The sequence below is a fragment of the Alligator mississippiensis genome, chromosome 5, assembly GCF_030867095.1.
Source record: "Alligator mississippiensis isolate rAllMis1 chromosome 5, rAllMis1, whole genome shotgun sequence".
Taxonomy (NCBI): Eukaryota; Metazoa; Chordata; order Crocodylia; family Alligatoridae; genus Alligator; species Alligator mississippiensis.
Window position 1 is genome coordinate 130,967,229 of NC_081828.1, and position 13,402 is coordinate 130,980,630.

General features: G+C 45.1%; 1 protein-coding gene across 1 annotated transcript in view; it reads right to left on the reverse strand.

The window, feature by feature from the left end:
• ITGA9 (integrin subunit alpha 9) overlaps nt 1–13,402 on the reverse strand; it is a 381,381-nt gene that overhangs the window by 336,037 nt on the left and 31,942 nt on the right. Inside the window, exon 5 of the mRNA XM_019483333.2 lies at nt 2,891–2,958. Within this exon, the coding sequence (XP_019338878.1) occupies nt 2,891–2,958 (68 nt within the window). The remainder of the gene's footprint in view (nt 1–2,890; nt 2,959–13,402) is intronic.

Below are 13,402 nucleotides of genomic sequence, written 5' to 3' on the forward strand. Positions count from 1 at the left end.
AGTGAGCCAATTTGAAACATTGTATCTTAGATCATTCAGACTGCTTTGTTGGACAAGCCAGAAATTCTTTTTATTTTTTGTTTGACAAGAAAACTGGGAAAAAAATCATATATTTGGTCCAAATAAAACCTTTTTTTCCCTATTTTTTTTAGTTTGACAACCAAGCTGAAAAAGCCATTATTCACACAGCCCTACTTAAGTAGAACATGAAATAAGCCTAGATCTTGTGAAGGGAAATCCTGTTCTAAATTCTCTAAATTCAGAGGGACTTTGCTCCTAGAATGCTCTGTAGAGAATGCTGCAGATTATTCTCTACTCCATCACTGCTGAACATAAAGCCATTATTTCTCAGGATAAGGTAGCTCACTGCCCTAACTATGGATTATTGCTTTAAAGCCATGTAACTGTATATGTAAATCTGTCCCCCATGTAGACAAACTGTGAAATTCAGGAAGCCTTTAGTACAAAGTTGCTTTGTGTCTTTTCTTTGCTCTAGCAAACAGCTGGCTTTTCTCACCTGTTTGTCTATAGAAGGTCACAGGGAATTTTAAGCCAGTAATCATGCAGAGCACACAGCACCCACTACCAGAATACTGGAGATATTCTTATGGGCCTGCATGTTACAGTTAAATGGATAGTGAATAGGGACATTTCATAATTCAACCTAAGGACAGGACTACAGTCAGACCAAGGAAAAGAAACAAAGCAGCCAGCTAAATAGAGATGCTTAGCAAAAGGTTTTGTTCTTGGGAGTGGCTGTGCCCTTGGGGACAATGGACTGACTCTCAGCAGAAACAACAAGCATCAGCAGGACTGAGTGTACTGTAAGGGCTTGCCTATTTGACCCGGGAGCTATTTATCTACATTTCCTGCTCAGATGGAAATAGCTGAAGCCCCATAAGGCAGGGACACATCTTTTGAACTAGGTGACAGAGGTTTAAAGAAACAAGCTTGATAGAGCTGAGAAGCCAGGAAACAGCTGCTGCTGACATGTCTCCTGTTATCAGATAGTACCATTGGTTAGTTACGAGTTGCCACCCATCCAAATTTTCTGGAAACATCTTATTCCTTTTTTTTTCCATGTGGCATTCCATAGTTTTAGTTATACCAACCAGGCCAATAAATCTTATTAGCCAATTCAAAAGTGGTGGACAAATTAGACAAATGAAACAATTTGCACTGCCTCAGTTTCCTTTCTGGGTAGTGACATTAATTCTACCAACACTAACAGAACTCTACCTATCATGCTAACTGAAGCAAAAGAAGAGATAGGGGCCTCAGCTTGTAAGCTATGCCAACTCAGACACCCTCTGACATCAGGATAATACCCCACAGCCACAGCTGTAATATGAGACCTTGAATACAATATAAGCAATAGAATAGAAGGTAAGAAAATCTGCGATCCTGTAAAAGGCTCCAACTCACACATTGACTCTCTTCTACTATTTCTTGGACTTGCTCAGACTCTTCTCTGAATTTAGTTCTCTCAGTTTTAGTTGTTGTTTTCTTCTTCTTCTCCTTTCCCACTGCACACAGCATTTTTTGATGATCATACTTCTAAAATTGTCCTACTGAAGCTGCTATTGTTCTTCTTGCTAAGCATCCATTAGTTCTTTCCAAAGCACTCTAAACTGCCAAGTCAAAATGACTGCCAGGTGGTATAGCTAACTTGAAACTATTCTACCACAGCAGCTGAACTGGGCAGCCTTGGCCCCAGTGGGGTAATGGCAACAGCAGATAATGATGTAATTATGATGGAAAACCAATGACAACTTTGAAAGATAAAGGAGCCAGATACAAGGAGAAAGAAAATAGGGGTGATGGAAGAGAAAAGCAAAAATTCCTTCTCCAGATTTCCCTCTCTTTCTTTTATTCTCTTACTGCCCGATTTCACTAAACAAATGGTTAATACTTTCTGTTCTGCACCTTTTTGTGCATCAGCAGAAACTACAGATACAAGTAATCCCACTGACAAGAGGTGGGTACCACTGAATAGATAACGACTGTGGGACTTGGCCTGTGCAAAATCATATGTAAATGGAAAACTCTTTGTTTTTTGCTATCTTGACTTTAAAAAAAAGTAGGATTTTTTTTTTTTTAATTTTGAAAAGGAGAAAAAGAGAGAGAGAGATATACAATGAAGAGAAGGTAGCATACGTTTGATATACATGTTACTAGGAAATTTAGAGTAAAACCTGGAATGTGGTTTCCTGCATGATTAACAGCAAATGCCAATAGAGAAGAGAATGGACCAAATTCATCCCAGATGGAACTGAAATGAGTTTTTATCAAGGATGAATTAAATCAAGTTTTAATGTAATTAAGAAACAGTCTAAGAAATAATCCACAATACCAGTTTCACCATCTGCATTTCTGAGACAGAAAGAATGGCTAGGACACATCAAGGAACAATGTGTTTTCTGAATTTAAGGAATATTAAAAAAAAAATTTCATTAATGGAAGAGCACTTTAAAATAATATGTAAAGGAGACAATAAGCAGCTAATCTAACCATGGAGAACCCTGAAAAAAATGTTACAGGACCTGTACAATAAAATACTCTTTCAATGTGTTTTCAAACTTCATTTATTCTTTCCTGAGAGCATTAACACATAAGGCCATTCATCTGGGGATTATTTCATAGGCTCACACAATGTACAAAACTCCACACCCAAAATGTTTCCTTGCCTGTAGGAGAAGAGATGGTGTAAGCAAGGTGGGTGTTTGTTGTACTACTGAAGTCAGAACATTATGAAATGAAATATGTTAACTACATTGATAGCTGCAAAAGGCATGTTATATGTATCAAGCTCCTTTCTTGTATACATAGCAAAACAAGAGGAAAGCCCATCCGCAAAACTGAACTTTTCATCAAAAGTACCATTACCCACCTCAGTGAAGAAGCCTGCAATCCCAGCCTGACATGAGCCATGTTCCTCCCCGTATTTCTTCTTATACTCTAGATTGGAGAAGGGAGGAGGAAAACAAATCACAGTCATTTCAGTTTGTTCCAGCTGTGTGGGGCTCACAGTTTGCTGAGCTCCCTTGCTTCATTCCATACATACTGCTAAGCAAAGGGACACAAAACTCATAAGCTGGAGTGAAAGAAGGAAAAAAAACTCAGGAACTCAGTGAACCTCAGAAATGTTGTCCACAGATACTGCCAAAAATTTCATTTGACCTGTCTTGACTAAAGAGGGACAGCAGCAACCAAAAATCCTACCTGTGATTTGACTACAACTTTCCGCTGACAATTCAACGTGGCAGAACAATGGAGATTGGGTTAGAAATCCAACCCAGAAATTGAACACTAAGTCTTGGTGACATAGCAGCAACAGCATTACCTCTTAAATTAACACCATGCAGTTTAAAGCAACACAGTCCCCTTGGTTCCATTTAAGCCATCCAGACACATTATTATAAATGTTGCTTAGTAATTGCCACAAAAGTGTAGGATCATTATTCCTGGCATGTATTTCTAGACCTGGCATTGTCCTTTTTTTGGCCCTAGACAAGTTACTTAGCACCGAATTCACAAAGGATAAAGTTACACATTACATTTAGACCACAGTATGGGCACTTAAAATGTGAGCATCCACACATTAAAGTTCAGTTAACTCATGATAAGTGACCTCTGAACATTTCAAAGTTACACCACTTCAAGTGCAAGCTATCTCTGGGCTGTGCTACCCAGCGCTTATTAGGGTAACTTCAATCTACTCCACAAAGATCAAACTAAAGGTTTGCAGTTCTGCAGCATCCCAGGATGCACCTCTCCCAAACCATCTCTCCCCCAATCAGGGAGAGAACCCAGATATCCTGGCTCCTAGCCACAACCCAGTTTACCAGCCCTGCAATGGCAAGTCAGAGCTGTGCAGGCACAAAACAGTATTAACCCTTAACATGTGACTTCTCACAGCATATTCTAACTTGAACACTGCTTAACATTCCACAGCTTTAGTCCGGATTAAGTGTAACATGCAAATTTATCCTTAATGTCTCAACACCTAACTTTTAAGGTGCCTGGTTCCTTCCAGGAATGGAATCCAGAGATGTGTGTTAGCTACTTAGATTACTACACGAGTGAGGAAAGTGAGGCAGCACAAAATGAGATTCACAACAGCCAGCACTGAATAAGGAATGACTTAAGTACTCAGTGAAAAATCCTGATGACCGGGCTATAACTTAAGTCATCCCCCTCTGAAGGACTTAAGCACATAATTCTGAGCCATGAGAGGCCCCTTCATCCACTCAGGTTCTCACTCTAGAACGCTTTCCTCAAGCTAGGCACCTCAAACAATCCTTTCCAACACCAGGGGGGAGGCATACCTTTCTTTAAAAACAGTCAGAGGAGGAAGAGATGGGGCTGCTGTCCCTATTTTATTTTCATAGATTCAGGGTTGGAAGGGACCTGAGTAAATCATCAAGTCTGACCCCCTGCCCTGGGCAGGAGTGAATACTGGGCTCAAATGACCCCAGCTAGGTAATTATCAAGCCTCCTCTTAAAAGACCCCCCAGATAGGAGCCAGCACCACTTCCCTTGGAAGTTGGTTCCAGATCCTAGCCGCACTGACTCTGAAGTATTGCCTTCTAATGTCCAGCCTGAACCTACTCTCAATCAACTTATGGCCGTTATTCCTTGTTACTCTGGGAGGTGCTCAGGGGAACAGGGTCTCTCCCATTCCCCACTGGTCCCCCCGGTAAGTTTATAGATGGTCACCAGGTCCCCCCTCAGCCTTCTCTTGTGAACGCTGAACAGGTTTGGGTCCCGTAGCCGCTCCTCATAGAGTCTGCCCTGCTGTCCCTAGATCCTGCGAGTGGCCCTCCTCTGGACCCTCTTGATGTTGGCCACATCTCTCCTAAAGTGCAGCGCCCAGAACTGGACGCAGTACTCCAACTGTGGCCTGACCAGTGTCGCATAGAAGGGGAGGATCACCTCCTTGGCCCTGCTCGTGATGCATCTATGGACGCATGACAAGGTGCGGTTAGCCTTACTGACCACGTCCTCACATTGCTGGCCCATGTTCATTTTGGAATCAATAATGACTCCAAGATCCCTTTGTCACTGTGCTGATGAGAAGGGAGTTCCCCAGCCTGTAGGTATGCTGCTGGTTCTTACTGCCCAAGTGCAGGGTACTGTGCAGGGTACTTGTCAGTGCTGAATCCCATCCTATTTGCATTCGCCCACCCCTGTAACCTGTAAAGGTCCAGTTGTATCCTGTCCCTCCCTTCTAGCGTGCCTACCTTGCCCCAAATCTTGGTGTTGTCAGCGAATTTGAACAGGGTGCTTTTCACCCCCTCGTCCAAACCGTTAATAAAGAAATTGAACAGTACAGGCCAAGGACCGAACCCTGGGAGACTACACTGCTCACATCCCTCCAGGTCAAATATCACCCATCCACCACCACCACTCTCTGGGTGTGGCCCCTCAGCCAATTTGTGATCCATCTGACAGTGTAGGCATGTTGATGCATCTCTGCAAGCATCACCCCCTTGCCCTTGCTCCTCCTCAGCCTGGCACCAGTGGGAGCATGCCCAAAGGGAAGTCCCCTTCTCACTCCAAAGCCCATGTTCCCCCAAAGCAGAGGCAGCCCACACTGGAACAGTGGAAGAAAGGCGGACAGAAAGGGGGGGCGTGTTGCAAGGGTAAGCAAGATTATCCAAAGCATTGTGGAGATGCTTGCTGTTGATGGCCAGCCCTTCTCCTTAGCTGAGCAGCCAGGGTTCAGGCGGCTCACAGCGCTCATGGCCCCTTCATACCAAGTGCCTGCACACACCAGTACCCTCCCTGTATGAAGCATGCAGGGAGTACTTGAGGGAGGCGCTGAGCAAGGCAGGTCCGCAGGTGGCCTTACACTTCACCTTGGACATCTGGAGCAGCCGGGGTGAAGATCATACCTACTTCTCCCTCACAGGGCACTGGTGCAACCAGTCAGGCCATCAGTGGGCTCTCCTTCAAGCCAAGGTGATGAATGAGCCCCACACAGCAACCAAGATCATGGAGGCCATGAACCGCTTGGTGCAGTGGTGGCTCACTGAGCAGGGCGAGCTCACCTGTGAGTTCATGGTCACCGACAATGGGGCCAATATGGTCAAGGTGGTCCGTGATGCCATCATTGTTGGCATCCGCTGTGTGGTACACTAGTTCCACCACATTGTCAGGGATGCCTTGGAGGGAGATAGGGCTGCCAGTGACAGCGCCAGTGCCACCAGCAAGCTCATTTCCAAATGCAGGAAGGTGGCAGGCTACTTCCACCGGAGCATCAGGAGTGGCAAGATGCTGTGGGACAAACAAGCAGAGCTGAATATCCTGCAGCATACCAGATGCTAGAAGATTGGTTGAGCAGCAGAAGGCCATCTGTGAAATGGCCTTGCTTGGGGAGATTTGGATCAGCAGCCCCCTTAACAGAGATGAGTGGGATACCATCTCCCAGATCTTGGTGGTCCTCATGCCCTTCCTCAAGGCCACTGAGACCCTCAGCACTGGCGATGCCCTCCTTAGCCAGGTGATCCCTATAGTGAGGGAACTTCAGAGCCAAATGGAGAGCTTACAGGGGATCAGTGTTCCTGGCTGAGGCAAGCCACTGTCACCAGATGTGCAGGCACTGGTAATGCAGCTGAAGTTGGGCATCAGGAAATGGCTTGATCCCTTGTGGTCCAGTACAGTCTACATGCTGGCCATCATGTGTGACCTGAGGGTGAAGGGCAGCATATGCAGCAGCCAAACTCTGGATCAGTGGACGGAGGTGCTGATGAAGACAGTCAGGGAGGCAGAATGGCAGAGGTGGGGAGAAGTGAAAGAGGGTAATCCACTGTCCTATACTAGCACGTCACCCACCAGCCAGTCTCCTCCTCCACCACAGGCACTGCCAATGTGGGCCAACGGCATGGCTGGGGAAGAACATGTCCCTGCTGACCTTCCGTGCCAGGATGAACTTGGAGGTATGAGCTGGGGCTATGGGGAAGGAGGAGGTCCCAAGTCCTGGGCATGACCACTACATTTGACAGCCTAGTGGCTAAAGCACCCACCATAGACATGAAAAACCCATGTTCAATGCCATTTTCAGCCTGATGTTTAAGGAACCCTTCTGGGATTGAGGGCACCAGAGTTTCAGTCACTGCTCCGAAGATTGTTTCTGTATTTTAGCCAATGACCATTTCCTGCAATACGGATGTTTCCTGTAGTCATTTTAGTCAATGATTATTTTATTTCTTATAAAATATATAAACAGTCCTTGAAAAAAACCCAGAACCCAACATGCATGTGACACTCACTGCAGATGCAGGAGTCACAAACAGAAGGCTTTGTTCTGCCTGGCTTAGACCTACAACACTTCATCCATCTCCCCACTGAATGACATGACTATTTTGTTGTAGAAATCTCACAATCTGCTCTGCTGGATCTGTTCTACTTTGTATAAAATATTAAATAATTGTGGGGCCAAAAAGAAACCAACTCTAGAACCCAGTGTGTATGTATTTAATTATATAAAGGGCAACAGCTCCAATTGGAAACTGCATCTAATCTCAGACTACCTAACAACCGGGTGCTTAGGGCACTCAGGTTGTTGGAAATCTAACTTCAACCCCTCAGTTTGAACAAGGCAGAGTAGGCATAAGACCTTATTTCACGTGTGCCCCAAGTGAATGCAATGAGCTGTCAGCTATTCTTGGGTATACATGTCTTTCTCTTTCAACTTGGAAAGATCTTCATTTTATCCTAATGCGAAACAGATTTTTTTTCAAAATCATTAAAGTTTTCAAGAAACAGGAAAACCATTCCCTCCACCCTGGAAATATTCCCAACACAAATCTAGCTCTGAATTTTGCAGCTTGAGCCCATCACTGTTTTCTGCACATTTTTTTTCCAAAGCTTTACCAAACCAATAAATGTGCGATTGCAATGCATTGCTACTTCCTGCATATTACAACATGTTCTCAAGGATAAGGGGGCTACAGGGAAAAAGAGTCATTTATTCTGTGAAAACATTCACCATATACCTTGGTAACACTATATTATATGTAACCATTAACTCATTGCTAAATTACAAAGGAATTTGCATGGAATTACTGAGTAAATTGCGTCTTTAGAACCAAATCAGTTCCTCATGGGCTACATTACTATAGTAAAAACAAAAGGGACTTCATAATAAACCATGACCCACCCCATGGAAGCATTTTTATAAATGTACAGGGAAATGATGACAGAACTAAAAAAATAATAATTTAGCATTTCACAGTAGCAAGAATGCTTCTGGTCTAACAATTTCACTAGTAAACAATTAGCAAAGTGAATAGAAAAAGCAAGAATTCTTGTGGGTGATATCTTTTACTTGACTGATGGCTCATGGTTAATATGGACATAGATAGACAAGCATGAAGGTACCACAGTACCCCTCTTTGGGTCATCACTTCAATACTACCAAAATTATTATTTCTGTAACAATTAGGGCTGTCCAGATTTTTTTTTAAATTAGAGAAAGTCCAGAGAGTGATAGTCACTGTAAAATAAGAACCTGAACTCGAAGGCAAAACACGTGTAGAGGACATTTTGATCCATCAGAGGCCTGTTGAAATCAATGGGGTTCCATGCAGATTCAGCAGGATACAGTTTTCAGAATCAGAGTTAGTCAGCAACTCCACTAGCAACAAAAAAATTCACCTTAAAGTTACTAAGTTACATCAAGCAATTAAAGGCCTCCCTGTCACTCTATTAGTAACTTCATATACCCTCATTCACAGAGTTTGACATTCCTAGCAAGAGCAGATTTATTTGTTTGTGCACTTAAAACTGAACATCTTTAATCTGAGGGGAAGGGACCAGAAGGCACAGCCTTCTCTTCCTAGTATTATTTGTCTGGAAAAATACCAATCAGGCAAGCCTGTCAGAGTCCAAATTTTTGCTCAGCTTAGCTCTTCATCCTTAAATAGGCCTAAATTGGATGCATTTCTAGTCTGTCCACACTGACACTTTGGCTGCCTATACATGTAATCAGGGGTGGGGGAGAGCATTTTAATTAGAGTGGTTCCCAGAGAGACGCTATCATTAAAATGCCACAGCTTCATGTATATTAAGCCTCTATGTGTTTGAAAATGGCCACAGGATAGTTTTAACTAAAGCTCATTTGATAAGCTTTAGCTGAAGTGCCCCAGCGTCATTTTTAAATCCACAGGGGTTTATACATGTGACACTGCAGCAATGCTAGAGCATTCTCATTAGAAAGTGAAGCAGGCTCAATTAATCAAGTCTGCTTCAACTAATTAGAACACACTGGAGCACATGCATAGGCAACCCTAGGTTCCATCAAAGGAATCTGTTTTTATTTTAAAAGGATGCAATCTAGGGAATGATCCTCTCTTCCTGATTCTAGATTTGAAAACGTGCCCTGTAAGTAATTAGCTCAGCATTCACTTAGGGTTTCATTCAGTATCAGATATGTCTGGTTTCTGTGGACAGTTTTCCAAATCCTTAACAACTTTGTACAGGCTTCAAATCTTTGGAGAAGTCACGACTGTCCCTTTTCATTTTTTTAAATACAGTCACACTCTCTGCTCCGTGTCTCCCCGTCTGTCTCTCCTTCCCCCCCACTCTCCACAAAGAAATAAAGTAGGAGACAACTAGCTCTAGAAAATGTTCTCTTCTGTTTATCCACAGATAACCATCCTCCCTCGTGGGAGGATCGCTCAGCAAAATCTGAGCAGTCGCAGAGCTTCCTCTCGTGCGTGGATGACCTCTACCTGACTCAAGAAGTCTATGGTCCAACAAGAGGCAAACCGCTGCTCGACCTGGTGCTGGCTACTGGGGAGGACCTAGTCGGCGACCTAGTGATCGATGGGAAGCTGGGTGACAGCGACCACGAGCTGATCACCTTCACCATCCGCTAAAAAGCTGGCAAGTCGGTCAGCAACACGCAAGGCCTTGACTTCAGGAAAGCCGACTTTGACAAGCTCAGGAGGCTTGTCAGTGAGGCCCTAAGGGACTGTGACCACAGGGAGAGGGGAGTTCAAGAAGAGTGGTTGCTCCTCAAGGGAGCGATCCTCAATGCACAAACTAAGTCTATTCCATCTCGGAGGAAAGGCAGCAAGAGGGCACAGCAGCCCCCCTGGCTCTCCAGGGACCTAGCAGACCTCCTGAGGCTAAAAAGAAAGGCCTACAAAGGATGGAGGATGGGAGTCACCTCCAAGGAGGATTATTCTGCACTGGTCCGGTCCTGTAGGGAGCAGACCAGGAAAGCCAAGGCTGCAACTGAACTCCAGCTAGCTTTGAGCATCAAGGACAATAAAAAGTCCTTTTTCAGATATGTGGGGAGCCGGAGGAAAAGCAGGGGCAATGTTGGACCCCTGCTGAACCAGATGGGGCAACTGACAACTGACGCCCAGGAAAAAGCCAACCTATTAAATAGGTACTTTGCGTCAGTCTTTCATCAGCCCTATGGGACGCCCGTGCCCGCTACAGGGCCGGGAAGTCCGGGTGAGGGTGATCCCCTGCCCTCCATTAATGCTGACTTCGTGAAGGAACATCCTGAGAAGCTGGATACCTTCAAGTCAGCTGGCCCTGACAATCTTCACCCCAGGGTACTCAAGGAGCTGGCGAGCATCATAGCCCAGCCTCTAGCGCGGATCTTTGAAAACTCTTGGCGCTCTGGTGTAGTGCCCGAAGACTGGAAGAAGGCCAACGTGGTGCCTATCTTCAAGAAAGGGAGGAAAGTGGATCTGGCTAACTATAGGCCCATCAGCCTGACTTCTATCCCGGGGAAGATCTTAGAAAAGTTTATTAAGGAGGCCATCCTTAATGGACTGGCCGACGTCAACATCTTAAGGGATAGCCAGCACGGGTTTGTTGCGGGTAGGTCTTGCTTGACCAATCTCATTTCCTTCTACGACCAGGTGACCTATCACTTGGACAAGGGAGATGAGATTGATGTCATATATCTTGACTTCAAAAAAGCCTTCGATCTGGTGTCCCATGATCGTCTCTTGGAGAAACTGGCCAATTGTCGCCTTGGGTCCCCCACGATCCACTGGCTGGAAAATTGGCTCCGGGGTCGGACCCAGAGGGTAGTAATTGATGGAAGTCACTCATCGTGGTGTCCTGTGACCAGTGGGGTCCCCCAGGGCTCTGTCCTTGGACCCATACTGTTCAACATCTTCATTAATGATGTGGACACTGGAGTCAGAAGCGGACTGGCCAAGTTCGCCGATGACACCAAACTTTGGGGCAAAGCATCCACACCAGAAGACAGGCGGATGATCCAGGCTGACCTGGACAGGCTCAGCAAGTGGGCGGATGAGAATCTGATGGTGTTCAACGCCGATAAATGCAAGGTTCTCCACCTTGGGAAAAAAAACCCGCAGCATCCTTATAGGCTCGGCAGTGCTATGTTGGTTAGCACTATGGAAGAAAGAGACTTGGGGGTCATCATTGACCACAAGATGAACATGAGCCTGCAATGCGATGCTGCGGCTAGTAATGCGACCAAAACGCTGGCTTGCATCCATAGATGCTTCTCAAGCAAATCCCGGGACGTCATTCTCCCCCTGTACTCGGCCTTAGTGAGGCCGCAGCTGGAGTACTGAGTCCAGTTTTGGGCTCCACAATTCAAAAAGGATGTGGAGAAGCTTGAGAGAGTCCAGAGAAGAGCCACGCGCATGATCAGAGGTCAGGGAAGCAGACCCTATGATGACAGGCTGAGAGCCCTGGGGCTCTTTAGCCTGGAAAAGCGCAGGCTCAGGGGTGATCTGATGGCCACCTACAAGTTTATCAGGGGTGACCACCAGTATCTAGGGGAATGTTTGTTCACCAGAGCGCCCCAAGGGATGACGAGGACGAATGGTCACAAACTACTACAAGATCGTTTCAGGCTGGACATAAGGAAGAATTTCTTTACTGTCCGAGCCCCCAAGGTCTGGAACAGCCTGCCACCGGAGGTGGTTCAAGCGCCTTCATTGAACACCTTCAAGATGAAACTGGATGCTTATCTTGCTGGGATCCTATGACCCCAGCTGACGTCCTGCCCTTTGGCCGGGGGGCTGGACTCGATGATCTTCCGAGGTCCCTTCCAGCCCTAATGTCTATGAAATCTATGAAATCTATGAAAGGTGTAGCCCCTGTAAGCAGTAACACAAGCTTCCTCACACAGGTGAATCATGCTTTGACTTTATCCTAAAACAGCGGTTTTTTACTTTTTTCATTTGCGGATGCCTAAATAATTTTGAATGGAGGTGCAGACCCCTTTGGAAATTTCAAATGGAGGTGCAACCCCTCTGAATTGTAAGTGTGAGTATTCACGTACTTCTGATCATGGGCAACTGGTGCCACCTTACTCAGGGGCAGGGGTCCCCCGCAGCTGATCTCACTCACTGTGGCCACAGCGCTCTTGGGAGTGGCCGCAGCGTTCCCACTCCACGGCCAGCACTCGCAGAGGGGCACTGGTACTCCTACCAGCTCCCCCTGCCCATCACCTAAGCAGGGAGTGTAGCCTTTCAGGGGGTGCACATGCACCCCCTAATCATTGCTACTGCTTCTGATTGATCATAGTAATCTTCCACAGACCACTTAGACAGTTTGCAGACCTCCAAGAGTCTTCAGACCACAGGCTGAAAACCACTGTCCTAGGGAGATCACCTCAGTGAAAGGAAAAGTATATCAGTGTCTAAGCTCACTGACTCCTTGGGGCTTGCTGTGACTGAAAAATGGATTTGCTCTTAGCTGATAGAAATCAGCATAGCTCCACAATGAAACTACACTGATTTAGAACAGCTGAAGATATGACCTGAAAACTAGAGCCAATTCAGTTTACAAAGACCACTGATCTCACTTACAAGTAACAGCTTTCAGTCACTTCCAGCATTATCAAGACACAAGCTAGTGATGTAAAGGTAATCACCTATAGCTTGTTAGGAACCCACTCTGAGATTCAAACAGATGTGGCTCATGGGCTCTTTACACATGTTCTCCAAGACAGATAAAGTACAATTCAACGTCAAAATAGCCTGTCACCAGGTTTACATTATGCAACAAATTGAACCAGGCAAATACTTTAATTAATTAATTCTAACATGACACGAGAAGATGCAAGGAAACTAAAATATATCCTAATATTTACATTTTCCAGAACTTCTCCTTTGTTCTACCTCCTCACTATCATGTATTGGCACAATCTATCAAGCAGCACAATCTAACATGCATTTAAGAATTTTGTTGTCTTTGACTGATGTTGTAGCACTCAAAAGTGTAGTCTCATGGACTTCAATGCTTTTTGAATCAGGCTCTGTATAACTTTGTTATCAACCTAGACCCACTGAAATAAGCAGGATTTTTGCCATCTGCTACCAGGATGTCAACCAAAGTCACTGTACCAGTGAACTTAAGGCAATCTAAAGGTACATGTTTAAGCAATGGC